This window comes from Micropterus salmoides, unplaced genomic scaffold (genome assembly GCF_014851395.1).
Source record: "Micropterus salmoides isolate LMB-PRFRI ecotype aquatic unplaced genomic scaffold, ASM1485139v1 Ms_hic_scaffold_1319, whole genome shotgun sequence".
Lineage (NCBI taxonomy): Eukaryota > Metazoa > Chordata > Actinopteri > Centrarchiformes > Centrarchidae > Micropterus > Micropterus salmoides.
In genome coordinates this window covers 1-26669 of record NW_024040396.1, presented here as the reverse complement: position 1 = coordinate 26669, position 26669 = coordinate 1, and the positions used below count along the sequence as shown (strand labels likewise).

The 26669-nt window shown below is 45.6% G+C and overlaps 2 protein-coding genes, 1 non-coding gene and 1 pseudogene across 3 annotated transcripts; 2 read left to right on the top strand and 2 right to left on the bottom strand.

Annotated features, from left to right (window-relative positions):
- Positions 1-467: 467 nt before the first annotated feature.
- LOC119901461 lies at positions 468-18351 on the bottom strand. Its single transcript, XM_038717062.1, has 5 exons — positions 18028-18351; positions 17194-17204; positions 16113-16307; positions 15235-15597; positions 468-826 (listed from the first exon to the last, which is right to left on the bottom strand). The coding sequence occupies exons 1-5, from the start codon at positions 18332-18334 to the stop codon at positions 515-517; spliced, it is 1188 nt and encodes a 395-aa protein (XP_038572990.1). The 5' UTR covers positions 18335-18351; the 3' UTR covers positions 468-514.
- On the top strand, positions 13626-13698 carry trnav-cac. The gene has a single exon. It is a non-coding gene; the product is annotated as a tRNA-Val (tRNA).
- Positions 15656-16823, top strand: LOC119901462 (histone H2A-like). The gene has a single exon (XM_038717064.1). It carries the CDS (start codon positions 15960-15962, stop codon positions 16341-16343), a length of 384 nt encoding a protein of 127 aa, XP_038572992.1. The 5' UTR covers positions 15656-15959; the 3' UTR covers positions 16344-16823.
- Positions 18352-23002: 4651 nt separating the features above from the next.
- On the bottom strand, positions 23003-23932 carry LOC119901464 (annotated as a pseudogene).
- Positions 23933-26669: the final 2737 nt, after the last annotated feature.

Genomic DNA, 26669 nt, shown 5'->3' with positions numbered 1-26669 from the left:
TTAATTTCCATAATTTAAATAAAAGGAATTCAATGAAACTTATGTTCTAGATAAAATTCACTGAAATATTTCAGACCTTTTGGTTTTAATCTTGTTGATTAAGGTTCACAGCGCACGGGAATTTAAAAATCCATCTTTCAATATTAGAATAAAGGATGTATAAATGAAAACATGTGACCAGAGTCTTCTGAAAGGGCTGGTTGTTCGCTGAGTGCTGTGTAAGATCATGGAAAGTTACTGGATCATTAAATGCCGAGTCAAGTAATCACAAGGAGTGGCCTGAGGCTGGAGTCAAGCTGCTCCTGCACCACAAACAATGTCGTACTCTCAGAAAGAGCCATAACTCAAATCCTTACTGATAGTTACCAGCCACTTTATAGAGAGGAATCAACTGATGAAGTTCAGAAAGCATTAAAAGTAAAGTACGGGTATTTTTTAAATTAAGGAAATAATCTTTAGATGAGGTGTGCGGCCCTTAAAAGGGCCTTTGTGTTTCAGCGGGTCTGGACCGGGTCTAGCCTCCGAAGCCGTACAGGGTGCGGCCCTGCCTCTTCAGAGCGTACACCACGTCCATGGCGGTGACGGTCTTCCTCTTGGCGTGCTCGGTGTAGGTGACGGCGTCGCGGATGACGTTCTCCAGGAAGACCTTGAGCACCCCGCGGGTCTCCTCGTAGATCAGACCGGAGATCCGCTTCACTCCGCCGCGGCGAGCCAGACGGCGGATGGCGGGTTTGGTGATTCCCTGGATGTTATCACGGAGCACTTTACGGTGACGCTTAGCGCCTCCTTTACCGAGTCCCTTTCCTCCTTTGCCTCTTCCGCTCATCTTTCAGCTTTACTGTTGAACGTTGGTTACGTATTGTAACCCCAGATTCTATGAGTATAGGCGTAGCCCTCTAAGAGCTGTCGCTATTGGGTTCATCCCCGCGCGCATGCGCAGTCCTGAAGATTTCTTTCGCGCCCATGTGCCGTGCACGGGCCTCTCTCAGGTCCGCAATTTAGGTATATAATACCGGCGAGACCAGAGATCTGCTCCCAAGAGGTCAGCTTTTTTTCTTCAGCCGACGCTGGTGGGACCAGTCGGGCCCGCAGCTTAGAGGGCTACGCCTATACTCATAGAATCTGGGGTTACAATACGTAACCAACGTTCTATTTCGTATAGGCTTCGCCCTCTAAGAGCTGTCGCTATTGGGATAAGGGCGAAGCCAGATGTAGTCAATGCCCACTGGACCCCCAGCGGTCATAAGCATTAACACACCAGCTCACAGTACCCTAATCACACAATGCATGATAGAGACCAAAATGTAGGTCAGTGTTTCCGTCTGGTCTCGAACCAGGTACCTTCGGCATAGAAGGCGAGCGTCTGATCCATTACGCTACGGAAACTGAGATTCGCAGCCATCCGCATTAGACCAGATAACAGGATGGCTGAACGCATCACTCCCTGCCTCCCACCTGCTGCTGTGAGGAAATGGAACGACAGTTACGCATTGTAACCAGTCCCAACAACGAGCAGAGCAGGCGGGAGGATAGGACAACACACACGCATCCCGGCAACGGGGGGTGTGTGTGCGCACGAGAACGCCCAGAGTACAGGCACACACAGACGCACACTGCGGCTTATGTTGAGGGAACAGTAAGGACGGTTGTTACGCATTGTGGCAGTCCAACTGGAGCGCAACTAAGACAGAAGGAGCCCCAACAGCCCGTGGCAAGAGGAGCCTTACCGGCTCCTTTACAGGGAAGCCTATGTGTGCGTAACGTGTCCCGAGCCAGCAGCGTCGCGCCTGGTCTCCAGAACATTCAGTACCGAGTGCGTTAGAGAAAACCCCGATGCATCGCGTAAATAGAAGCGGATAAAGGGGCAGGGTGAAGCCCATGATGCCGCTGTGCAAATATCCTCCACAGCCATCCCGCTGAACAGCGCTGTGGAGGAGGACACGGCTCTTGTCGAGTGCGCACGGATGCCGGGTGGGGGGTCCTCCCCAGCCGTAACGTACGCCTGAGTGATGGCCTCACACAGCCAATGAGCCAACCGTTGTTTTGACAGAGACTTGCCTCGTGAATGCTCTCTGTAGTGAACAAACAGCTGTTGAGTTTTTCTGAGGGCAGCCGTGCGCTCTACATAATGAGACAACGCGCGCACCGGGCAGAGACGATGAGATGCTTCCTCCGCCTCGTTTCGATGAGGAGGAGGGAAAAAACCTTCCAGGGAAATAATCCGTGACCTGAAGGAGCTAGTTATAACCTTGGGCATGAACGCTGGGTTCGGCCTCAAGGTGGCGGAGCTCCCGTCAGCTCTGATAGCGAGGCAGGATGGAGCGACTGAGAGAGCGCACAGATCGCTCACCCTCTTAGCAGAGGTCAGTGCCAAAAGGAGGGCTGTCTTCAGAGACAGCAGTCTGAGAGAAGTTTGCGGCAGTGGCTCAAAGGGGGGATTGCTCAGAGCGCGCAGCACAAGCGGTAAATCCCACTGTGGCGCCAAGGGGCGCGTGACAGGCCGCTGCCTTCTCACTCCTCTTAAAAAACGCTTAACCAGCGGATGCGCAAAAACCGATCTCTCTCCAAAGCCCTCGTGGCAGGAAGAGATGGCCGCCACGTACGATTTGACTGTGGATAAAGCCAGATTTCTGTCCACCAGCAGCTGGAGGAAGGACAGAACAAGAGATAAGGGACACGAGACGGGGTCCGTGTCTCTTTCCACACACCAGTGCTGAAAAGCGGACCACTTTGCTCTATAAGAAGCAGTAGTGGAGGGAGCCCTAGCGCCTTGGATGGTGCGCACCACATTAGGGGGCAATCCTAATCTTTCAAGGCGCTCCCGTTCAGGGGCCAAGCCCACAAACGCTGACCTATCACTGGGAAGTGTAGGATGGCTCCGTCCAGCTGTGAGAGCGCGTCTCTGCGCCACGGCAGCTGCCACGGTTTCCCCGACAGCAGCTGAATCATCACTGGAAACCATGATGCGCTCGTGCGTTCTGGTGCCACCAGAATCACTGTTAGGAGCTCCTCCTGAATGCGCGCCAGGAGGCGGGGAATCAGAGGAACCGGGGGGAAAGCATAAAGGAGCGTTCTGGGCCACGGGCTGTGTGAGAAGGCGTCCACGCCCAGTGGCGGCTCGTCCCGTGCGTTCAGTGAGAACCACAGTGCGCACTGTGCGTTTTCTCGTGAGGCGAACAGATCTATCTCTGACTCCCCGAATCTGTCCCACAGTTCCTGAGTAAGAGTGGAATTCAGTCTCCACTCGTTCTGAGACGGACCGCCGCGTGACATGAGGTCCGCGGCTCGGTTCTGAACACCGGGAATGTGGAGGGCTCTGATAGAGCGCAGGTTCGCGTGGGCCCACAGCAGCAGGCTCCTGGCTATCTCTAGTAGCCGAGCCGAGCGGACGCCGCCCTGACGGTTTATGTAAGCCGCGGCTGTCATGTTGTCTGTTCTCACCAGCACATGTTTGTCTCTCAGGAGTGGAGCAAAGTGTTTCAGCACTTTCAGCACTGTGGACAGCTCCAGGCAGTTTATGTGGAGAGATGGAGGCTGTGGCCATTTCCCTCCCACCACGTGAGAATGGCACATCCCGCCCCAGCCAATGAGAGACGCGTCCGTGTACACTGTGACATGTGACGTCACTTTCCCGAGGGGGGACCCCGCTGAAAGCACGTGAGGGGATTTCCAGTACGTCAGGTCTGACTGTACTGAGGGGGGAACGGACAGCAGGCGTCTTTTGTGCTTTATGGGATCGAGGCGGAGACGGCCGAACCATCTCTGTATTTTCCTCATGTGGAGGAGACCCAGAGGGACCACCACGTGACTGGCCGACATCATGCCCAGTAGACGCATCACAGACAAAGCCGTTACCACTTTGTGCGGAGCGATGCGTGAAAGCAGAGAGCTGAGAGCTTCCAGCCTGGCTGGAGATAATTTGGCTCTCATGCGGGCTGAGTCCAGATGCACTCCCAGATAGATTATTGACTGGGAGGGGAGAGGAGAGCTCTTCTGCCAGTTTATGGCAAAACCCAGGCGGGACAGGTGTTTCACGAGCTTCATCGTGTGTAGCGCACAGCTCTCCCTGGACGATGCCATGACAATCAAGTCGTCCAGGTAAAACAACACTCTGACGCCCGACCTGCGCAGCGGCTCCAGCGCTGTCTCCACACATTTGGAGAACGTGCGCGGGGCCAGAGAATAGCCGAAAGGCAGGCGGTTGTATTGAAACTGGGCTCCTCTGAAAGAGAAACGCAGGAATTTCCTGTGTCTGGGGATGATGGGGACATGGAAATAAGCGTCCTTTAGGTCGATGGACGCGAACCAATCCCCGGGACGTACACATTCCAATACGTGCCTGACTGAGAGCATGTGGAACGGCCTCCTCATTATGCATTTGTTGAAGGAGGAGAGATCCAGGATCGGCCTCATTCCGCCCGTTTTCTTGGGCACCAGGAAGTAACGGGAGTAAAAGCCCTCGTTCTCCTCGCCCCGCGGGACTTTTGAAATCGCTCCTTTGCTCAGGAGCTCTGTTATTTCTGCCATCAGAGCAGATGTCTCTGACTGCGATGACATGACGGTCTCCAGCACCCCGCTGAAAGGAGGAGGGGGGCTGGCGAATTGGAGAGTGTAACCCTTCTTTATTAATCTCGCCATCCACTCGTTCATGGGCAGATTTTGCCACGCGCAGCAACGCTCTGAAAGCGGGCGAGCAAAAATCTGGGGGGCCTCTGTGGACATTTCTGACAGCCAGAGAAGAGCCCTCTCCGCCGCCGTGTGAGCTGCAGAGCCGCTCGACACGGCCCATGGGAGGGCTGAGTTGAAAGGGCTGCGGCGGCGATAGTGTGAAACACTCGGGCCGCTCATTCTCAGTGTCAGACTCGTGCCACGGTGAAAACCCTCCACTAACACACACTGAAGGGTGAGAGGTGGGGAGGCCGCAGAGAGGCAGGGAGTGCGGGTGGGCTGTTGTGTTTATCTGATGTGAATGTTTTTCACTCATGATAATATGAGAGAGGGACAACAGCGGCTCAACAACTGACGCAGCGTGTGCGTGCGCAGCGGAGCTTGCTTGTGTGTGGGAGACGTGCGTTTCATCAGCTGCAGGAAGCTCAGGAGAGAGAGGGGCAGGCTGACTGTTAGGAACATGCTCTTTATGGACGTTTGGTTGGCTCTGAAAAGAGCCGTTGTGTCCGGCTGTTCCGGGAAGAAAACACACGTCCCCCGCGTCCCGTCAATACCTCCGCTGTTTGCGGGGAGGCTCGGCGGGGGGGTTGGACCAGGAGCAAGCCGCTCGCCTGTTCTTGACTGCAGGGCGGCGCTGTGAAGAGGGAGCAGCGGCCGCCGGGGAGCCCGGGGGGCCTCGGCTGGGGCCGGCGGAGGCGCAGCCGCAGCAGTGGCCGCGGGGCGCCTCGGCCTGGGGCGGGAGTCGCGGCGATCACGCCGGGAGCCCTGTGAGCGCCGTGGGTGTTGAGGTGGCGCTCTGCTCCACGCTGTGTGCCGCTTCACCTTGTCCGCCTCGTCCGAAGCTTGCTGCATGTGTGTGATTGCATCCTGGAGGAGCGGCCCAAACAGCCCATCGGGGCTGATGGGGCCGTCCAGCAACTCCTTCCTGATCTGCTCCGGCAGACATGTGCAGCCACATGTTGCGTTGCAGCACCGTCATCCACGCCATAATCCGGGACTGGCCGACCGCCGCCGCTGTGGCGAGCGTCAAAATGGCGGCCGCGGCTTTCCCAAACTCGCTGGCGAGCTCGGGGGAAAGGGCGTCGGGCTGAGCAGCGACAGATGACATGGACGAGGCCAGCAGCGATATGTTGTTGATGGCGGCTGTTACCTGGGCGGCGCACTGGTGGGAGCGGTCCGTGACTCGAGCCGTCACCTGGTCGCGGGCGGAGGGCGGAGTCGGCTTCCTCCTGCCGAAAAAAGTGGCTTTAGGCAGCAGGATGGCTGCCAGGCTGGGCTCCAGAGGTGGGACAGAGGGAAACCCACGGTCAGTGAGGCCCTCGACCTTCGTGAAGTTGACGTACCTCGCCACCGGCGCCTTCAGCTTCCCAGGCTCGGCCCCCGCTTCGGAGAGAAAAGGCTGAAGCGGTGGAAAAAGGGGCCACACAGGAACCTGTTTGGAGGCTTGCTCTGGCTGGTAGATGTCGCCGAGCATGGCGCTAGGAGCAGGTGCAGGAGGCTCAGCAGGCATCGGCACGCCCTTGCGCTCAGCAGCCGTCTTTATTATGTCGGGGAGATCCCGGAGGAGAGCCCCGCAGGACGGCAAGCTGGAAGGCGGAAGTGGAGCAGGAGCCAGCGACGCCGCCTTCTCATCCAAGTCAAACTCCAGGTCTTCCAGCGGGAAGAGGGGAGAGCCTGGCGGGGAGCCAGCAATGGAGGGAGCAGAGTCAGAGGACTCGAGCCCTGCATCGCCAGCAGTCCCGCCGGCGAGGTCCGCCGTGAAGCTAACTGGCTTAGCCCAGCTAGCTTCGTCGTCCTCCTCCTCCTGCAGGGCCGCGAAGGCGTCGACCCGCCGTCGCTTCTCCTCCACGGGCAGCTGTGCGCAGTAGGGGCACGAGGCCCGGGGAGTCAGAGCCAGGCCAGCGTGCTGGGGACCGAGGCAGGTCTCGCAGCGGGCGTGGAGATCAAACCCCATGATGTAGCCGGCGTGGCAGGACGGGCAGAGGCGGACTCCTTCCGAGCGGCGGACCTCAATGGTAGAGCGGTGAGTAGCCATAGGAAAAGCTCTTTAGTAGGAGAAATTGCTCTTTAGACGCTACTCTGCTCTCCGAAGTGACTGCTATGCAGCGCTGAAGAAAAAAGGGGAGCAGATCTCTGGTCTCGCCGGTATTATATACCTAAATTGCGGACCTGAGAGAGGCCCGTGCATGGCACATGAAGAAATCTTCAGGACTGCACATGCGCGCAGGGATGAACCCAATAGCGACAGCTCTTAGAGGGCGAAGCCTATACGAAATAGAACAAACTGATGAATTTGAGGGTCGACACGCGCTTTTTACATCTTGTCTGCGGACGTAAAAGAGGACAGAAGGCGCGAGTTCCAAACTCAGCGGCTCCTCCTACATCTTTAGCAGCCATCTTAAAGACAAAAATGATTCCTTTTGATTATCTCGTTGAATTATTTTCATGTTGTTCTACCTGTTTTATAAGAAAAATAAACAAAAATAATAAATATATATTTTTTAATAATAAAGAAGTATACAGAACGTCGATTCCTGATAAGTCACATATTGCATATAGATATTATTTGTAATGTGGTTATAAAGGTTAGTTTGCTGTCCATGTAGAGTGAACTATGCATGTTGTAAATGTTCTGATAATGATAATCCAGCACATCTTTATTATTTGTATGTATAAATATTGTATTACATTTTTTACTTAACATTTTAAGAAATCTAATATATAAGTAGTATTTTAAATAATGCTGTTACTAAAAAAGAACCTTAGTGTAATTAATCTCCATCATATTAGATAAATATTGGATTGTATTCATTGCTTTTACATTGGACTACCTTAGTTAATTGATGCTTTTGGCCAAAGTGAATTACAGAAAACACATTCAACCATGTAAATACAACATTGCAAGATTTTTGTGAATGTGACAACATGGCTGTAAATCATAAAGCCCAGAGGTTTGATATTTCCATACATTTATTCATTTAGCTGAGGCTTTTATCAATGAAGAGCTTCATCCTCTGCTGCTCCTCCTCATGTATTTTAATTTGGCTATCCTAAATACATTTTAACATAGCCTATTTCAATGTTTAAATCATTTAAAAACTGATGCTTGCTAATCTGGATCCTGATTCACATCAGGCTGCTTTTCAATATGGGGAAATGTGATTTTTATATTCTGAATAATCTGTGTAGGCTACTGCTCCTCAGACACTATTTTGAAATTGGAGGATTACAAGCAACAATATCTTTATGACACATTAAATGCATATTTGGTTAAATTTAATGCAATATATTTTGTAGCATGTTGTGGCAGAAAATTGTTACTTATTACTTTATTACTATTATTGTTTATGTCTCTCTCTATATATATATATATATACATATATATATATTGTGTTTTCATATTTTTCCTCTCAATATGAACCTTCTCTTATTATTATACTCTTTATTAGTCAGTTCAAATATGTAGGGTTTAGGTCAGAGCTGTGAGATTGTTTAGTGTTTTCCCCTGTTGTTGTTCCTCTCCTTGAATGTTCATTCAAGGCTGGGAGAGGATCTCTGTTCCCGAAAACATAGAAACCTAGACTGTGTAAATGGTTATGCATCCCTTGCTTGGAGCCAGACGCTTGAAATTGCGCCCTAGGCGGCAGGTCTCTGGACCAGCTGTATACGTAATAATACTTCTCTGTTTATTTTCTTTTATTAATAAAATCTTTGGTTTGTTGTAGCTTAATTATTTGCTTAATCATTCACCAGCAAAATACGATTTCTACATCATAGCACTTATTATATAAAGTCCTCTAAGGCTTTTGTATTATAAATATGTATGCCACTTCAGACAGTAGGGGGACAAAAGCACACAAGTAAATAAACAAGCATAGTGAATTGTTAATGTTTTTTGTTTATGCTTTTTTTATGATTCACTAGACTAGTGATGTGTTGATAATTTTACCAGACTTCCTCCATTTTTCCTCCACCTGACAAAATGATAACTGCAGCAGCAAGAAATAGTACATTTTAAATTGTGTTTTCTCTGAACATATGTGTAAATGCCCTAAATGTGTCCAGAGACGTTTTGATGTATCTCACTACTTGATAAAATATGTTTGCTGCTGGTACAGATGCTTCGCTGTCTGTCCTGATCTCCTTACTTTTACCAAAAAAGGGAAAACAGCGCCACCAAAATCCCGCTGGTGGCCAAAAATATATCACGCGCTCAGGTGTAAAAGACAATCTCTTAAGCAGAAGCCCTTCGAATCCATCTGTGGCTCAAATTATTTTGCTGCAGAGAGTTTGCATAATTCAAAACAATAACAATTTATTGCAGAGTTTTATGAAAGGTAAATTAAGGCACATCATCTCAGCTCAGCATATGAATATACATGTTTGATTATTTAATTTTCTGTTACAATTACTATCAAAGTGAAGACAATTACATAATGCTTTCAAGGTATTTCAAGGCAAATTCCTTGTAGTAGTATTCCTAGTAGTTAGCAGCTATAATCAATTATTATAAGCTGAAGACTACAGTGACAAATAAATGAAAATAATTGATTATCTACACAAATGAAATGAAAGTTCAAGTAAGGATGTCCCGAGGTGATCTACAGGCTCCAGATCAGGTCCAGTGCAGGTGTTTGGATCAATACAGTCTAGGTATAGGCTATTCAGACTGATGTAAACAAAAGTTCAAACACTGACCGCACAGTTAAGAGAGAGTGACCCACTGAGCCACAACATAAGTTAAACAACAGCCAGAATCAGAATGCATTTTATTTGGTACTAAGCTGAGCAAAGTTTCAACCTGGAGCTTGGAGGCAATATATAAACACAAGGACATTGGTGAAATACGTGGGCTGCATATTAGATGTGGGAGGAGAGAGCATAGCCTTGAAGGTCTTGGAGAAGGTTAATGCCAGAAACCACACATGGCTCAAAAGGCAAAGCTAGTGAATAGGAACTGCCTAAATGTATTTAGTCTTGTCCAATGTCACTTGATCAAAGTCATCAAAACAGGTTTCTCCTGAGAATAAATTGATAAGGGATGTGTTGTACCTGGAATAATAGAGTCATGTGGGCAGGACAGCTGCAGCTCAGTATGGCCCAAAATCATTTTACTAATTACTTTAAAAAGGCAGGGTGTGTGTGGCCACAGCACTCAAGCAACCACTGGTAACTTGAGTCTTAGTAGGTTCAACCCTAAGTTGGGCAGGATCTCTTTTTCATACTCTGGAGCCATGGAGTGGAATAAATTTACACTTTTAATTAAAATTAACAGTAACCCCGCCACCCTTAAAAAGAAGATTAATGAAAGGCTGATGAACACCCCTATATAAGGGACTTGCTTGCTATTTGTACCATACTCTGGGCTCATCCTATTACTTATTAATATGCATTAAAAATGTATGAGGTATCACGTAAATTGTAGTTGATTATGTATTTCAGACTGTGTAATCAGAACACTTTTACAACTGTCAGTTCAAGTTGCTTGGCCGATGGGATGATTTGCGTGTTATCCCTGACAGCTTGATGATACATGTGTTTTTATCTTGTCAAATAAACTAAACTAAACTGAAGCAGTTTCAATGAATGATATGGATACAATCATGTCCTGAATCTGATTTTATCCCGGACTTCTAACAGGGACAGTAGTGTGTTTATAAGTTACTGATGATGATGATGGCTTTACACAGACCAGAAATTGAGTGAAGGTAAAGAATGGAACTAAAATAAAATAACTGAATGATTTGGCCATGAACAAATCAGACCCTTCAGGTGGAACCAAAATGGCTTTATGCTGTATTGTGAGTGTGTTAGAGGGTGGGTATGTGGGAGAGCAGTCAGTTCCTCTTTTATGCAACCCATCTGTCCCTTTCAGCCTTGTAAAAGCTTAACTTTAGAAACTCCTCCCAGGTCATCTCCTTAACCATGCCCTGTGCCTTGTACAGGGAGAACACTCTGGAGGGGCAGTAGATTTACTTCCCTGGCATACCGGGGCTGAGGGCTGTCAGGGGCCTGCTTTAGTGGCTGGTGACAGGACCTGCACAGGCGACCTGTGCAGCTGCACTGCTGACTTCCTCTTTGCCCTCTCCTCTGCCACCTTTTTCCACTTGGCTCCCCTCTGCTTGGCAGCCTCCAGCTCCTGCTCAACAAACGGAGAGGCAGCAAAGTCTTCAAAAGACATCCTGGGGTTCTTGAGGCCCTCATCCGCATTGACCTTAAAGTTAGTAAACAGTAAAAGTACTTTACTATCTTTGAAGTGAAGATCCATCCCCAAGATACTGGCTGCCCACAAGCTAAACAGTTCCTGGTCATCCTCTTCTTCAGCTGCTGCTGCTTTTCCAGGATCTCTGTCACAATCTGTATCCCGACTCAGTAACTCCTCCTGTGGAGGAGCTGAAGGTGGAGGATTGACAGTTGCAGAAGGCAGGATTGGACAGGCACACTGACCGTTTGGCTGCCTGTGGTCAAACTGCCACGGCTGCTGTGTCTCCAAAACCTTCTCCGGGCAGGTATTGAGGGAGCTGGTGTTCTTCGGTTTAGCCAGATGTTTTACATTACCTGACAATGCCTAACATGAGTAGGCTACTACATGTATGAGAGTGAAAAAAAGTGTGAGATACACTGAGGGTGTGAGAGGATGACTTATGTGAAAATGCCTAAGCTGTGTTTTTCAACCAAAGGAAATAAAGAACACAAACATTAGAAGAGGCCAGAACACGACCAAAATAACAAACTATATGACAGAATAGTAATGGAAGGGGAATTCTGCTGAAAACAGAATCCTCCCTCCACACTGATCTGTTGATAGAGACACAGCCGTGGCCCTGGGGACTGCTGCTGGTGGCCCTGAACGCACAGGGGACATTAGACTTTTATCCTGTCCCGTAACAGTATAATGATATTTTTTTTCACGTTTCAGTAGGCTATATTAAATTTCAGTATATCAAATTTAGATGGTGCAAAAACAAAACAATGTTAATTTGTGTATTAAGTAACTTACATTAAAATGTTTACATTAACAGCCAATGTAGCGGTGACTGTAGCTGGTGTAGCAGGTGGTGGACCGGAGTCAGCCGTCTGCTGCCTGAGGATGTACTGAAGCAGGTTACAGCTTGAAATTGATCCACTTTCCAGTAAGTTCCTGAACGCATCACCTTCATTCACCAGGCTACACAGCAGATTAGACCTACCACTTTTTTGCGGAGCGCTTCTTGTCTGTAAACAGGAGATCATTTAGCTCTGGATGATATTACAGCCTAATAATTTGACTTCAGCAGCTGTTTGTCACGATTATAGCAGCTGAATTGGTGTGATGCGCGGATCGGCTCGGACATTAAGCCTATGGGCATAAATCCTCCACCCGCCCCCCACCAACTAATTATTTTGTCAGATTTAGAGACCTCCACCGGTCGCTGTAGATCCAGGCGGTTTCTTTCTTGTGTGTTATATTGATGTATGAATGTTTAACGATTCACTTAGATGATTAGAAAGGCGGCTGTCAGTCATTTAAACGTTTCCATCCGTGCAGTAATGTCACAGCAAATATCGTGGGACAAAACAGAAAAACCTTGCAGTAATAAACTTGACAGGACAGAGAGAGGAAACAGAATGAAACTTTCAGCTTCTATAATCCACGTTTAGACTCTGATGAAGCTCAGGACTGATCAGGAGGATGGCTGCTTTACTCCAAACACTTTTACTGTAGGAACCTGGACTCTGTGTGAGACCTTTTGGATGTGAAGAAGAACACAGAACATGAATTAACACCAGATCCTGACCGAACCGACCCTGTCGGCGTGTCGGAGATTTATTATTATTAATTTGTGTTGCTGTGGCTCGTGCGTAAATGCGCACAGTGTCACTGGGGAGAAGCTTCATCCAGCCGCTATTTACTGTTCATTTTTACAATCCTGCATCACATTCAACAATAACAACTTGATGTCAAAGTGAAACGACATTAAGAAATGCGGTTAGAACAGCGCTTTATGAGGCGCTACACAATATAATTAATAGGCAACAACAGGAACCCTGCAGCGTCCTGCTCCGGTCCAGCTGCTGGTCACGCCTCTTGTAAATATCACAGCGGCTGAAAAGACTTCCGCAAAGGATACAGCGATGTATCCTCGCTTATAGCTTCTCCAGCAAGCCTCCTCGATGTGCATTTTAAGAATTGAGATGTCCTTCAAGATGGCGTGCTGATATCGAAGTTTGGAAAATGAGAAAGGCCCCCTGAACGACAGCGATCAGTGCTACATTGTAGGCCCATCAGCTTTATTGCCAGGAATTTGAACACATACGAGGAATTTGACTCTGGATTGTACATTGCTCATAATGTGCTTACTCAGACAATAATAATCCTGTGACTAGTCCAAACTGAAAGCCTACTCCTGTTTTGCTAGTTTAATGTTCTTGTTAATGTGAAGCTGTTACATACATATATATATATATATACATACATTAAGGGGAGCCTTAAGATGAGTTATGCAATTGTTTAGAGAGAAAGATCTTATCCCATGTGGAATAAAGGCCTACGTTTTTCCTGAAAAATACATTTGATCAAATACACATTAATTTGTCAACTGTAGGTATTTATTTTACTTTATAATATGTTGCCGTGAGCACGGCATTCTTAAAGATACAAAAAAATCAATAAAATGTTCTTTAATGTGTCAGAAAACAGACACTGAGCCACTCTACCCTACATTTGTTTAAATGATGATTATGTTGTAATAACATGATGCATGACAACTAAATGTAATAAACCTTCAGATCTCACTTCTTGTGTTTATGTGTCTGCTGCTGGAACAGATGCTGTCTGTTCTGATCTCCTTACTTTTGACCAAAAGGGGGAAACAGCGCCACCAAAATCCCGCTTGTGGCCAAAAATATATGACACCCTCAGTGATGAGAGCTGCCGTAGAGAATGATGCGAAGGAGGGGCTTATAGGAGGTCAGCAGTTTCCGTAGTGTAGTGGTTATCACGTTCGCCTCACACGCGAAAGGTCCCCGGTTCGAAACCGGGCGGAAACAAAATGTTATTTCTTTGTAAAACATGATCAGTAGTAACTCCGTGATCCTGAACGTGACCCTCACTAACAGATCTTTGTTAAATCTTTGTTGAGTTTACCCAACATAAAACCAAGGTTAGTATAGTTTAGCATTTTGTTTTGACTTGTTTTCAGACAAATGTAACTTCCCCAGTGAATGTAACTGAAAATTTAAAGATCAGATTCTAAAGGTTTTATTGTACATGTATTTAAAATGTCTTTGCACTATTAGCAGCCTAGCGGTTGTAACTGATGCTGGAAACACTTCCCATGTACTGTAACGCTACAGTTAGGATGTAGTCATCTAAATCATCGCATGCTTTTGCTATTTATTAGATTTTTTATTGCATCCCAAATCAAAAGCTCAGGTAAACTTTTTGTTATACGAACGCGTCGAGTTGAGAGGAAACATTTTGTTGTGCTCATGTATTCTGTAGCCTGTCGACATTTCACATATCTTTCTCTCCATTAGTTCCTGGCAACAACATTTACTTGTGTTACACGTTTGTTTGCAGTTTTCGGGTCGTCAGCTACGCCATGGTGTGTTAAATGACCCGACACAACTTGTGTTAAAATGGCTCACACATCCTGTAAAAACTGTGTTGAAATGACACATTTCTGTTAAAAAAGTTTACACATCTCGACACTACGCGTGTTGTCCCTGAACACACTCAGTACATGTGTTTAAATTCTGCACGTGTTGTTTTTGGAGTGTACTACAAAAATGTAGTCTTGGTCAGAAAAATGTACTTTCTTACCTCAAAAACTTGATAACCACCGTGCCAGATCAGGGAGGAAGAAGGTAACAACTAAAATGATCACCTAACTATCTTATGTGTTATTGGTGTTACACCTGTACCTGGTCTCCCCTACTGAAGCTTTCATCAGGGGCCCTTCTGCAGCTTTCATCAGGGGCCCTTCTGCAGGTTGGATGGGAAGCTGGATTCTCACTAAATCAGAACAATTATTTTCTGGTGGTTATTGGTTTCAGTTTGATGCAGTAAAAATTTAGTTTATTAGTCGTGTTCTCTCTTTGGGAGTCCTCTAATACAGTTTGTTCAATTTTTATATTTAATTAACTTCTCACAGGCTGTAGCCAATTATTACTTTATTATTAACACTTTGATTCTAAGAGAAATCTTGAAAATGAGGCAAATCATTTGTTCAAAACAAGAAGTTTCCCATATTGTAAGCAGTCTGATGTGAAGGAGATTTATTTTGGTCATAAAGTCATAATTGCTGATCTCAGCAATCTGGTTTCAGTTTATTTGAACTTCACATGTTGCTGAAATATTAAGTTTCTGTAAATAAGACACATGTTCTTGTTGTGATGTGAGTATCAGTGTTTGAACAGTAATATATAGTGGTTTTCATGAACATGATCAGAGGAAGGAGCTCTTGAGCTTTAGTGAGGTGGCTCTTAAAGAGCCGTTGTGGTGTAAAGAGGTGTGGGGGGAGTTTAAGCCCTCTCTCCGCGGATGCGTCGGGCCAGCTGGATGTCTTTGGGCATGATGGTGACCCTCTTGGCGTGGATGGCGCACAGGTTGGTGTCCTCGAAGAGGCCGACCAGGTAAGCCTCGCTGGCCTCCTGCAGAGCCATGACGGCGGAGCTCTGGAAGCGCAGGTCGGTCTTGAAGTCCTGAGCGATCTCCCTCACCAGGCGCTGGAAGGGCAGCTTGCGGATCAGCAGCTCGGTGGACTTCTGGTAGCGGCGGATCTCTCGGAGAGCCACGGTACCGGGCCTGTAGCGGTGGGGCTTCTTCACTCCGCCGGTGGCCGGGGCGCTCTTACGGGCAGCCTTGGTGGCCAGCTGCTTCCTGGGAGCTTTTCCTCCGGTGGATTTACGGGCGGTCTGCTTGGTTCTGGCCATCGCGTCTCGTTTCTCTCAACAGGAGAAAAGTGTAGTGAAGAGAGGAGCCGCGCTGCTCTTAAACTGCGGGACCGGCTGCGAAGCGGTGACGCTGCTTCAGACCTCCGGCTCCTGATTGGTGAGGGGCCCCTGCTGGAGCTCAGCACCGCCTAGAGGAGCGACCCACCGCCTGAATCTCCGCCGCTTATTGGCGGAAAATCCCTTCAAACTTTCCGCCTAAACGCAGAGCGGGCCGCCCTCTGCTGCTCTGCAGGAAGCCTCTTTCCTGGTTGGTCTGGAAGAAACCGTCCCGCGCGCTGCGCGGACATATAAAGGAGGGTTTTGGCTGCCGGGGCCACATTTTCTTTGAGTCTTTACTCTAGAAAGATCACACGATGTCTGGAAGAGGTAAAACCGGAGGCAAAGCCAGAGCAAAGGCAAAGACTCGCTCCTCCCGCGCCGGGCTGCAGTTCCCCGTCGGCCGTGTCCACAGGCTGCTGCGGAAAGGAAACTACGCGGAGCGCGTCGGTGCCGGAGCCCCCGTGTACCTGGCGGCGGTGCTGGAGTACCTGACCGCTGAGATCCTGGAGCTGGCCGGAAACGCCGCCCGCGACAACAAGAAGACCAGGATCATCCCCCGTCACCTGCAGCTGGCCGTCCGCAACGACGAGGAGCTCAACAAGCTGCTGGGCGGAGTCACCATCGCTCAGGGCGGCGTGCTGCCCAACATCCAGGCGGTCCTGCTGCCCAAGAAGACCGAGAAGCCCGCCAAGAAGTAAACAACAACAACCACAAACGACACAACGGCTCTTTTAAGAGCCACACATCTCAAACTGAAGACACACTTCCTGCTGTAATTTATATTTTATGATTAAAGAAAACTTCTCCATTACGCACCACTCAAAGTTTATATCATCATAATTCATATTTTTTTTTTATACTATAGCAGCTGGTAAACATCTGTATCATTAAATGTGTTGTTGTGCTGTTACTGAAGGAAAGTTGGCATCAATTGATCAGTAACTTCATGCTGAAACTGAGCAGTCAGGACTCTGGTAACATGAACCTTAGGCTATATGATTATATGTTTCTGTTCTTGATGAATTCATTCTACTATTAGTCTTTATTGACACCAGAGACATATTCACAAGCTACCCAGCAGAATATAAAATCATTCATATTAGCTTCATCTACATCATAATAAAATGGACCATTTTACATAATGAATACTTTTATTCTTTGTTCTCGCCTCTGAACTGGATTTTGTATCATGTATCTGTTGTGTTTTTGACATGCTCAGTTTTATAGTTTGTGTAACCTTGTAATGGTGTTCTTTCTTAGTAACTTCTCCCTCAAAAAAAAAGAGACTTAAATCTCAGTGGACTTCAAATAATAGAATAGAACTAAAGAATAATCTTAAGTACTGTATACCATGTAGGCTGTTGTGTTTATTTCATGTCAAATATTTGACAAGATACAAGTAAATAAAACATGTTGATCTCATTTTCAATCTTAAAGAGTGTTGTGAGTGTTTCTCTATTTAACATACAGAAAAGACCCATTACACAAGTTAACCAAATAAAGAGGGAAGACTTAGAGATATCAAATTCAAACACAATGATATTGCACCATCTTATGACCTATAGGCCAGTCAATCATATTCTAAGAATAAGCAGTACACAGATTGTCCCACATGAGACAACCCTTGATTACACAGGTTCTTCCCTTTTCTATACATTTGTCAAAAATATCATTCAGTCTGTTCATTTGTAGTGAGTACTTTATAGTCAGTATTCATTTTAGTCAAATGTCTATCCAAATCAACGTCAGCACCAAATAACATTTAACCCCCAAAACACAAATGTCCCATCAGATCAAATGTTCATGGTGATGCAGTAGTCCATAAAAGTCCCAACATATAATCCACCAAAAAGCGTTATTCCTTGGTTGAGTTCTCAATTGTCTTCCTATGTCAGCTGTTTATTGATTGCTGCTGGTTGTCCCTTTGTTTTTCTCCGCCTCAAGCCGCCATCACAGCAGGGGGGAAGCTTTTGTTTCTTCCAAGAACACTTTCTCTCATAACACCCCTCAACTCTTGCCCTTCCTGTGCTCCGTCTCCTTACGTTTCTCTTGTCTTGATATCATTTCATTAACTCACTTCTTTTGGAAGGTATTTACCTCATTCATGCCAACAGCTCTCACTAATGGAAACCTATTGTCACCTGGGATCTTTTGCTGCTTTCATACTTTGTTCCTTTAATGTAAGTCACTTTACAAGTAGTCTCAGTCAAATCCATAAAATATAGGAGCTTTATACGTTTATTTAATTGCGGCAAGTTGATTCATTACCAGATGTGAAACATACAAATATTTTGAGCTCATGAGTCAGGACAGACTCTTTAGATGAGGTGTGTGGCCCTTAAAAGGGCCTTTGTGTTTCAGCGGGTCTGGACCGGGTCTAGCCTCCGAAGCCGTACAGGGTGCGGCCCTGCCTCTTCAGAGCGTACACCACGTCCATGGCGGTGACGGTCTTCCTCTTGGCGTGCTCGGTGTAGGTGACGGCGTCGCGGATGACGTTCTCCAGGAAGACCTTGAGCACCCCGCGGGTCTCCTCGTAGATCAGACCGGAGATCCGCTTCACTCCGCCGCGGCGAGCCAGACGGCGGATGGCGGGTTTGGTGATTCCCTGGATGTTATCACGGAGCACTTTACGGTGACGCTTAGCGCCTCCTTTACCGAGTCCCTTTCCTCCTTTGCCTCTTCCGCTCATCTTTCAGCTTTACTCGTTGAACAAACTGATGAATTTGAGGGTCGACACGCGCTTTTTACATCTTGTCTGCGGACGTAAAAGAGGACAGAAGGCGCGAGTTCCGCTGGGCGGAGTTAACTCCTCCCACATCTTTCGCAGCCTATTATTTCAGTTGTTTTTATGTATTTAATAAGAAAAAAAAATAAGAACAAAATTCTTAGTACTATAGTAGCTTTATTGTACAGATGAACTGATGCAGTTTAATTTCTATGGGTCATGTTTAATCTACTGTCATTAATAAACAATTATTATTATTAGTGGTAAAAGCAATGTAGAACTTGTCTGACTTGAAATGAAGGAAGTGGCGTGGGGTGGGGTAAATTTTTGGGGAAGCCAAGTGAGAGGGGATGTCCTTTTTGGAGGGCAATTATCTAATGTATTGTGCTATTACAGTGCAGGGTATAATTTTACACAAAATTGAATCTGTGAGAAAACGCCACTGACTGAAGGGTAAACAGATCAAATTTAAATGTAGGTTGATTGTAAATGTTACAAACTGAGACCGATGTCCATAATACATTGATATCATGTTACATTTATAAGATTGATCATTTTTCTTAAAACAATATATGAATTCACAATAAAAAAGTAAACACTGTGCTTATGATTTGCCATCGGTTGCTTTTTAATGGCTCACTAATTTCAATTTTGTACTTTCTGAAGTGGAACCTTAGCGCAGTATGCTATCATATTCCCTATTACCTGTATTGTATTATTGGATTGTCATTGTTTTAACACAAAACTGCCTTCATTACACAATGCATAGTAATACCCAACCCTAACCCTTAAAGTATAAAGTAACACTGAATAAGAGATCTGGGCCAATCCAGGTGTTTTGGTTAATGTAGTCGAGGTATAGGCAATACAGACTGATGTACAAAAAGGTTCAAACACTGACTGCACAGTTGAGAGCGAGTGACCCGCTGAGTTAAACAACAACAGTTTCAATTAATGATATAAAAACAATCATTTTCTGAATTTGATCAATACCCAGGACAAGACATATAATGGCAACAATAGTGTACGTTACAAAGGTACTGCTGACGATGAAATGACACAGAGTAGTTAAGTGAAGGTTAATAAAGTTGTAATAAACTAAAATAAAACAATTCAATTTCGATTTAGCGCCAAAATGACAACATTTCTTTTTCGTATAGGCTTCGCCCTCTAAGAGCTGTCGCTACTGGGTTTGTCCCCACGCGCATAACGCAGTCCTGATGATTTCTTTCGCGCCCATGTGCCGTGCACGGGCCTCTCTCAGGTCCGCATATCGGGTATATGATACCGGCAAGACCAGAGATCTGCTCCCCTTTTTTCTTCAGCGCTGCATAGCAGTGATTTCGGAGAGCAGAGTAGCGTCTAAAAAGCAATTTTCCTATGGCTACTCACCGCTCTACCGTTGAGGTCTGCCGCCAAGAAGGAGTCCGCTTCTGCCTGTCCTACCATGCCGGCTACATCACGGGGTTTGATCTCTACGCCCGCTGCGAGACCTGCCTCCCCTTGCTGTGAGCACGCTGGCGTAGCTCTGACACCTCAGGCCTTGTTTCCCTACTGTGCAGTACAGCTGCCCGTGGAGGAGAAGCGACGGCAGGTTGATGCCTTCGTGACCCTGATTGTACACTGCACTGAAACTGTCCCGTTTTACCCTGTTTTATTTTATTATCCTGTTTTTATTTTCTATTTCACCCTTTTAAAATTATATTTTAATGTGTTTCTTTTTCAATTTCCCTGTGTTGCTTTTATGTTTGATGTAAAGCACTTTGAATTGCCTTGTTGTTGAAATGTGGTAAATAAATAAACTTGCCTTGCCTCGCCCTCTAAGCTGCGGGCACGACTGGTCCCACCAGCATCAGCTGAAGAAAAATGCTTTTTGGGGTGAGCGATTACATTTACTGCAAGTGTTCACACACAACGCGAGAAGGCGATTTTAACACGATAACGTTAGCTGTATGAACCCAAAGTAAACATTTTGCTGTGATTAAATAGCAATAAACGGATTAAACTGATGCCGACATAACGACATGATGCAGATTTGTTAAACATATGAATTCATGCTTTGTCAGGTCTGTCAGACAACAGGACAACGACTTCTAAAATGTTTGTTTTCTGAATGGAGTTTGGATCGATCAGGGCTATGCTATGCTAACTTGGTCACAGTAAAGTACAACGATAGCTGGAATAAACTCACCAGGTAGTTCAACCTCCTCGCTTTGTTTTCTCCAAGTAATGTCCAGTTTTGTCCGGTTTTATATAAATATGAAGTCGTAGTCCGACAGAGCTAACGACGCTAACAACAATACTGGAACCGGATGTGCACAGAAGCTAGATGCTGAGAAGCTCCAGTGAAGATAAATCAACGTTATAATCCCAAAAACTAAAGTAAAAGCTAATTTAATAAAAGCAGCTAACTCCGGGCTCCTCCCGCGAGTAAACGGCGTAGTTGTCAGAGCAGAATCTGACCCACTACAGTTTATTTGTCCAAAGGTTGCAGCACTGCTCCGTGCTCCTCTCCCCCACGTTTAGCAGCTCTCAGCCGGCCAGCAGATTTTCAATCCCCTGCTCTGAAGCCATCGGTGACGTACGGACAATGTCAACACTGATAGGTGTCGTGCGACTTTTCCTTCCTTCACGTTGTTTCGCGCCGCCCGACAGGAAATTATGGCTCTACGCGCCTTTGCATTGACTTTGTATTTAAACACACCGCCCCAAACGCTCGCTTCGCTTTTGGTCTGAAAGCGCCATGAGAGATGAACCCAGTAGCGAGAGCTCTTAGAGGGCCACGCCTATACTCATAGAATCTGGGGTTACGAAACGTAACCAACGTTATTATTCCTCATTCTGACTCTGTAGAAGTAGACATCACGCTTCGTGTGGACAACACACACACAACCCTGTGTGTAGTGTTAACCTATTTGCGGCTGTGCCCGGCAGCTGTCTTGCACATTATCACTGCATCAGCCACGCATGACCAAAGCCTCTTTCGAGCCTCTGGAGACCGGACCTGAAGTTCCTCTCGGCCAAGGACGCTTTGCTGTTGGCTCTGACATCGGCCAAGAGTCAGTAATCTGGCGGCCCTCTCTGCAGCCCCGCCATGTCTCGGGATCCCAGATGACAGCAGCTCCGCTGTCCTGCCTTTATGACTAAGAGCATCACCAGCTCTTTCAGGTGGATGGGTGATTACCCTCACTAGCTTCTTCTACCGGTGGGATAAGCCATTTGTTTACAAGTTTAGCTTTCCTTAAATTAATTCCTTTAAAAAACGATGGCGTTTTACTTTGAAGGCGAGCGGTCTCTGTTTCTGATTATAGACTTTCTTGGTCAATTTTCAGTTTAATAATGGAACAAGCTGACGCTTTTGTGCGCTAAATTACATTGCACATCTACATTCAACGTGACGACAACACATAGTTCTAACATAGTTTAGGCAGTATCGGCTCTGGAAAAATGAACTCACATGGGTCAACATACAATTGCATTAGCACAAGTAAGATAATGAAATTATACCAGCTAAACTGGCATTTTTCATCATACAATGTTAACAACTGCAGATGAATTATACTTCACACATGGACCGTTTGTAGATTGTTTTCATTCTACTTTTTGGGTTGATTTTGACAGAGATATACTAACAAAGTCTCATGTATTACTCTTTACTTTTTAATCAACTTCTCAGCAGACATAACTTACTTAATTAAAAATCAATCAATTAATTTATTGATTAATATCCAAATATTCTATCCACAAATTAAATTGCTTAAAAGATTACCCTTATTTTATATTTCAGGTGTGGTGGCGCATAGGGTTCCCACTGTGAGACATCCACCATTGTGTCCCTGAGCAAGACATTTAACCCCTAGTTGCTCCAGAGGTGTGTGACCTCTGACATGTATAGCAATTGTAAGTCGCTTTGATAAAAGTATTTTAAAAAATACCTACATAATGGACTGCTTAAAAGGAATCCTCAAAGTGGTTGAAGGGCAAAGAAAAAACTAAATTACTATAAATGTTTTTTTTTACCAAATAATAAAGTTTGGGGAAAAGATTACAAAACATAACTCGCCGTAACAAACACTAGAAAATATCTAGCCATACATGAGAAATCAAAGTTCTTGTTGTTGTTCCGGGCCCTGACTGTTGTTACTCAAGCTTAAGTCTGCTACCAGAAGCCTGGAATTTGAACATTCTGGTAGAGATCTAAAACACATAATACCAGTTGATCTCTCCTTCACCGTTTCTCTGCAAAATGCTAAAGTGTTGTGCCAAATACCTTTGGCAGGTGCAACTATACCTTCCGACCCGAGTAAGTATATGTTGAAAACACTTAGTGCAAACTGTAGGCCATATTTTGTAAATATTACCCTTATAAACCCCTTTTCTGTTGAAGGCCAACCAAGAGCTGACATTGATTTACACAGAGCAGCCATGAAGGTGTCATTTGACTCCATTTGTTCGCTAATAGTAATTTCATATTTTCTGTGTGCCTGTTTTGTCAGCAGTTGGGGGGCTCAGCTTTTCTTAGATAAAAATAGGGGGGCGCCAAGGAAAAAAGTTTGGGAACCACTGATAGAACATATAAGTTCTAATATTAACATAGAGTACACACTGCATTAAAGATGTTATGATTAGAGGGGTTTGTTGTGTAACAAGGTGTTGAAGTTGTACTAATAAATGAGGAAGCCTCTTTAGTGAAGCTGTGGTGGTTCTTAAAAGAACCTTTGGTGCACTGAGTGCTGGATTAAAGAGCCGCTTCACTTCTTGGTCTTCTTGGCTGCAGTTTTCTTTACCGGAGCTTTCTTGGCAGCGGGCTTCTTGGCCGCCTTGAGCTTTTTAACGGGGGTCTTCTTGGACTCTTCTTCGCTAGCGGCTTTTTCACGGCTTTCTTCGCCGGTGCCTTCTTCTTCGGGGACTTCTTGGCCGCTGCTGCCGCTGCCGTTTCTTGGCCGCTGGCTTCTAGCTGCCGTTTCTTGGCCGCTGTAACTTTCTTGGCGGCGGCTGCGGGCTTCTTGGCTTTAACGGGAGCTTTCTTCTTCGGCGCCGCTTTCTTGACAGGTTTGGCGGCTTTGGGCTCCTTCTTGGCGAGCTTGAAGGAGCCGGAGGCCCCGGTCCCTTTAGTTTGTCCCAGGTTCCTCCGGTCACCAGCTTAGTCACGGCGGTGTTGATGCGTTTGTTGGCTTTGGTCACATCGACGCCTTTTGCCGCCAGAACCTTCTTAATGGCCGCCAGCGAGATCCCCTTGCGCTCCTTGGACTCAGCCACGGCGCTGATGATGAGCTTCGGGAGGGTCGGGCCCTCCTTCTTGGGACGGGAGCCGCCTTCTTCTTCGGGCTTTAGCCGGGCTTTAGCCGGGCTTTGACCGGGGCCGCTGCTGGGCTTCTTCCGCCATCTCTCTCTGCGTCTCTGTCTGCTGTGTTTGTCTGAAGGTGTCCGAGCTGAGAGGAGGCGGGACTTATAAAGCACATGAGAACCGTGGAGAGGCAACACACGCAGCCGCTCCGCCGCCCGCCTCAAATGTGGCGACACTTGTTTTTCTCTTCCGCATTTTGGCGATAAAATACACATAAGACGAACGTTTTAGACCATAAATGTAATTTTGAGTGAAAAAGTTCTTCGCTTCAGACTGAGTTCGTGTTTGGCGACCAGACTCGTTCATTTAATCCCAGGATGCTTCAACCTCTCCAACACACCATCACTTTGTACAACTCGCGCGCGAGTTTTCTTCCACATTTCGTCTCTAAAAATGACTAAAAGAATTCCTATTAATATAACAGTGGTTTCCAGTAAGCGAGACGTGTAGGATAAATAAAACTGAAATAACTGCAGTAATGTGATTAATTTAGCTTTAATCAGAGACGTTTCCTGTGGAGGTAAACACCGGTTGCTGTCGGGGACTCCGGCCGTTACTCCTGTCAGATCCCTCTGGAATATAGGCTAGCAGTTACTTACCGTCTCCACTAAATTACTGTATTTAATAGATTTAATATGAACTGGTTTGAAAACAGTTGAATAGTTTTAACACCAGATTGTAGTTCATCATTTAATGGCGGTTCTTTGTTCTGCGGTATACAGGCACATGAAGGTGATAGTCAATAGCTTCAGTTTCTCCCACCAGACAAAGTATTAGTCATTTGCTGTAGGCCTAATAATTTCCTGATTTTAATTGGATCCTTTTCATGACACCAATTCATTTTAATGTTATGACTGTTTCACAAAATCAACATTTCTTATTTTTTTAAAGTACAGTATGCAGTAAGTACAGCTGCTGAAATTAACAGTTTGTCCTCCCAGAAAACGACAGAGCTTAAAACACCAAATTTTACGTTATGAGTGGACTCTGTGATACAGTGTAAGTGAAAAACACCAGGTGTAGGATATGAATCACCACATTTTTTTATAATATTATTAGTGTTATCTAGCTAGTGTTAGCTAATAGGCCTACTGTTGGTGTGGTTTTGTTTATTTTAGCATTTTTTGTAGCATTAGCTACCGTTACCATTGTCGCTAGCTATATTATTCAATTCAATTCAGTTTTATTTATAACTGCTCCAAATCACAACAACGTTATCTCAGAGCGCTTTTCGTAAAAGAGCAGGTCTAGACCGTATTCTGTGATGTTCTTACAGAAACCCAACAGTTCCCACCAAGAAGCACTATTAATGTTAATGAATATAATAACAATAATAACAATAGCACTATATTAACAATATTGTTAACAATAAGGGTGTCGAGCAGGAACACGGGGGCAGCAGGTGACCCGCAGCCACAGATCCAGACTCTACAGCTCCAGCCAGAAACACCTGCAGAAGTGATAGGAGAGAGGAGAGAGACAGAAAGCACAAGACTAACGAAAGGGGAGAAGTTGTGTTAGTAACATGCATTAGAGAGAGAGGAGCTCAGTGCATCATGGGAAGTCCCCCAGCAGTCTAGGCCTATAGCATAAATATATAATAATACTAAAAATAATCCTTATTTGTAGAGCACTTTTCAAAAACAAGTTACAAAGTGCTTTAACAAGTGTAAAGAATAATACAAAAAACAGATAAGAGCATGAAAACATTGAAAAGACTAAAATACACGTTTAAGATAAATATAAATTAGTAAAATACAATAAATAAAAGGGATAAAATAAAGTCAAATAAGATCGGAAAGGCTCTCCTATAAAATGTGTTTAAGAAGGACTTAAAAGAGTTCACTGACTCAGCCGACCTGATTTCCTCGGGCAGGCTGTTCCGAGCCTCGGGGCCCTGACGCAAACGCTCTGTCCCCTTTAGTTTTCAGTCGAGACTCTGAACAGACAACAGACCTCTGCCCGAGGATCTCAAGGTACGTGCTGGTTCGTATGGGACTAAAAGGTCAGAAATATAACAAGGCGAGAGGCCATGAAAGACTTTAAAAGTATCATAGAATTTTAAAGTCAATTCTAAAACATACTGGGAGCCAGTGTATGAAGCTAAAATAGGAGTATGTGGTCATATTTCTTTGTTCTGGTTAAAAGCCTGGCAGCTGAGTTCTGGACAGTCTGGAGTCGATCAGTAAGATTTTGGGTTAAACAGGTGAAAAGGCTGTTGCAATATCCAGGCGTGATGAGATGAAGGCGTGTAAAATGGTCTCGTGTCCTTAAAAGTTAACATAGATCGAATGTTTGCTATATTTCTAAGGTTGATAAAAACATGATTGAACAAGCTTTGTGGTGTGCTGCTCGAAATTTAATTACTATCAACCAAACACCAAGGTTCTTTGCCACAGCTTATGTGAAACCGCAGATGCAGTATTTTTTTTTTTTTGCCATCTGCTGAGACCCGATGACCAGGATTTCTGTTTTGTCTGAGTTCAGCTGGAGGAAATTATTTGACATCCATTTTTTAACTTCACAAAGGCATTGTTAAGTGAACTCAGCATTCCAGGGTCTTTTTCGGCAGCCTGATAATAGTATCCAGCCTAGAAGTAACAAATGCATGGATCCAGTTTTTTCTGCATCATTTTTAGACAGGATATTCCTGATTTTCGCAATATTACGGAGGTGAAAAAGCGTTCCTTGAAATTTGCTTATGTGAGACTTAAACGACATGTCCTGATCAAAGATAACTCCAAGATTCCTCACAGTGGTGCTGGAGGCCAGGCGATGCCATCATGGGAAACTATATCTTTAGATAATGCGTCACGGAGGTGCTTAGGCCCCAGAACAATAACTTCAGTTTTATCTCTAAGTTTAAATGTTAAATTGGTTACTGTTTAAGCCCCTTACCCTAACCCTAACCATCACAGGGTGTGTGTGTGCCTAACCTTGATTCTATGCATG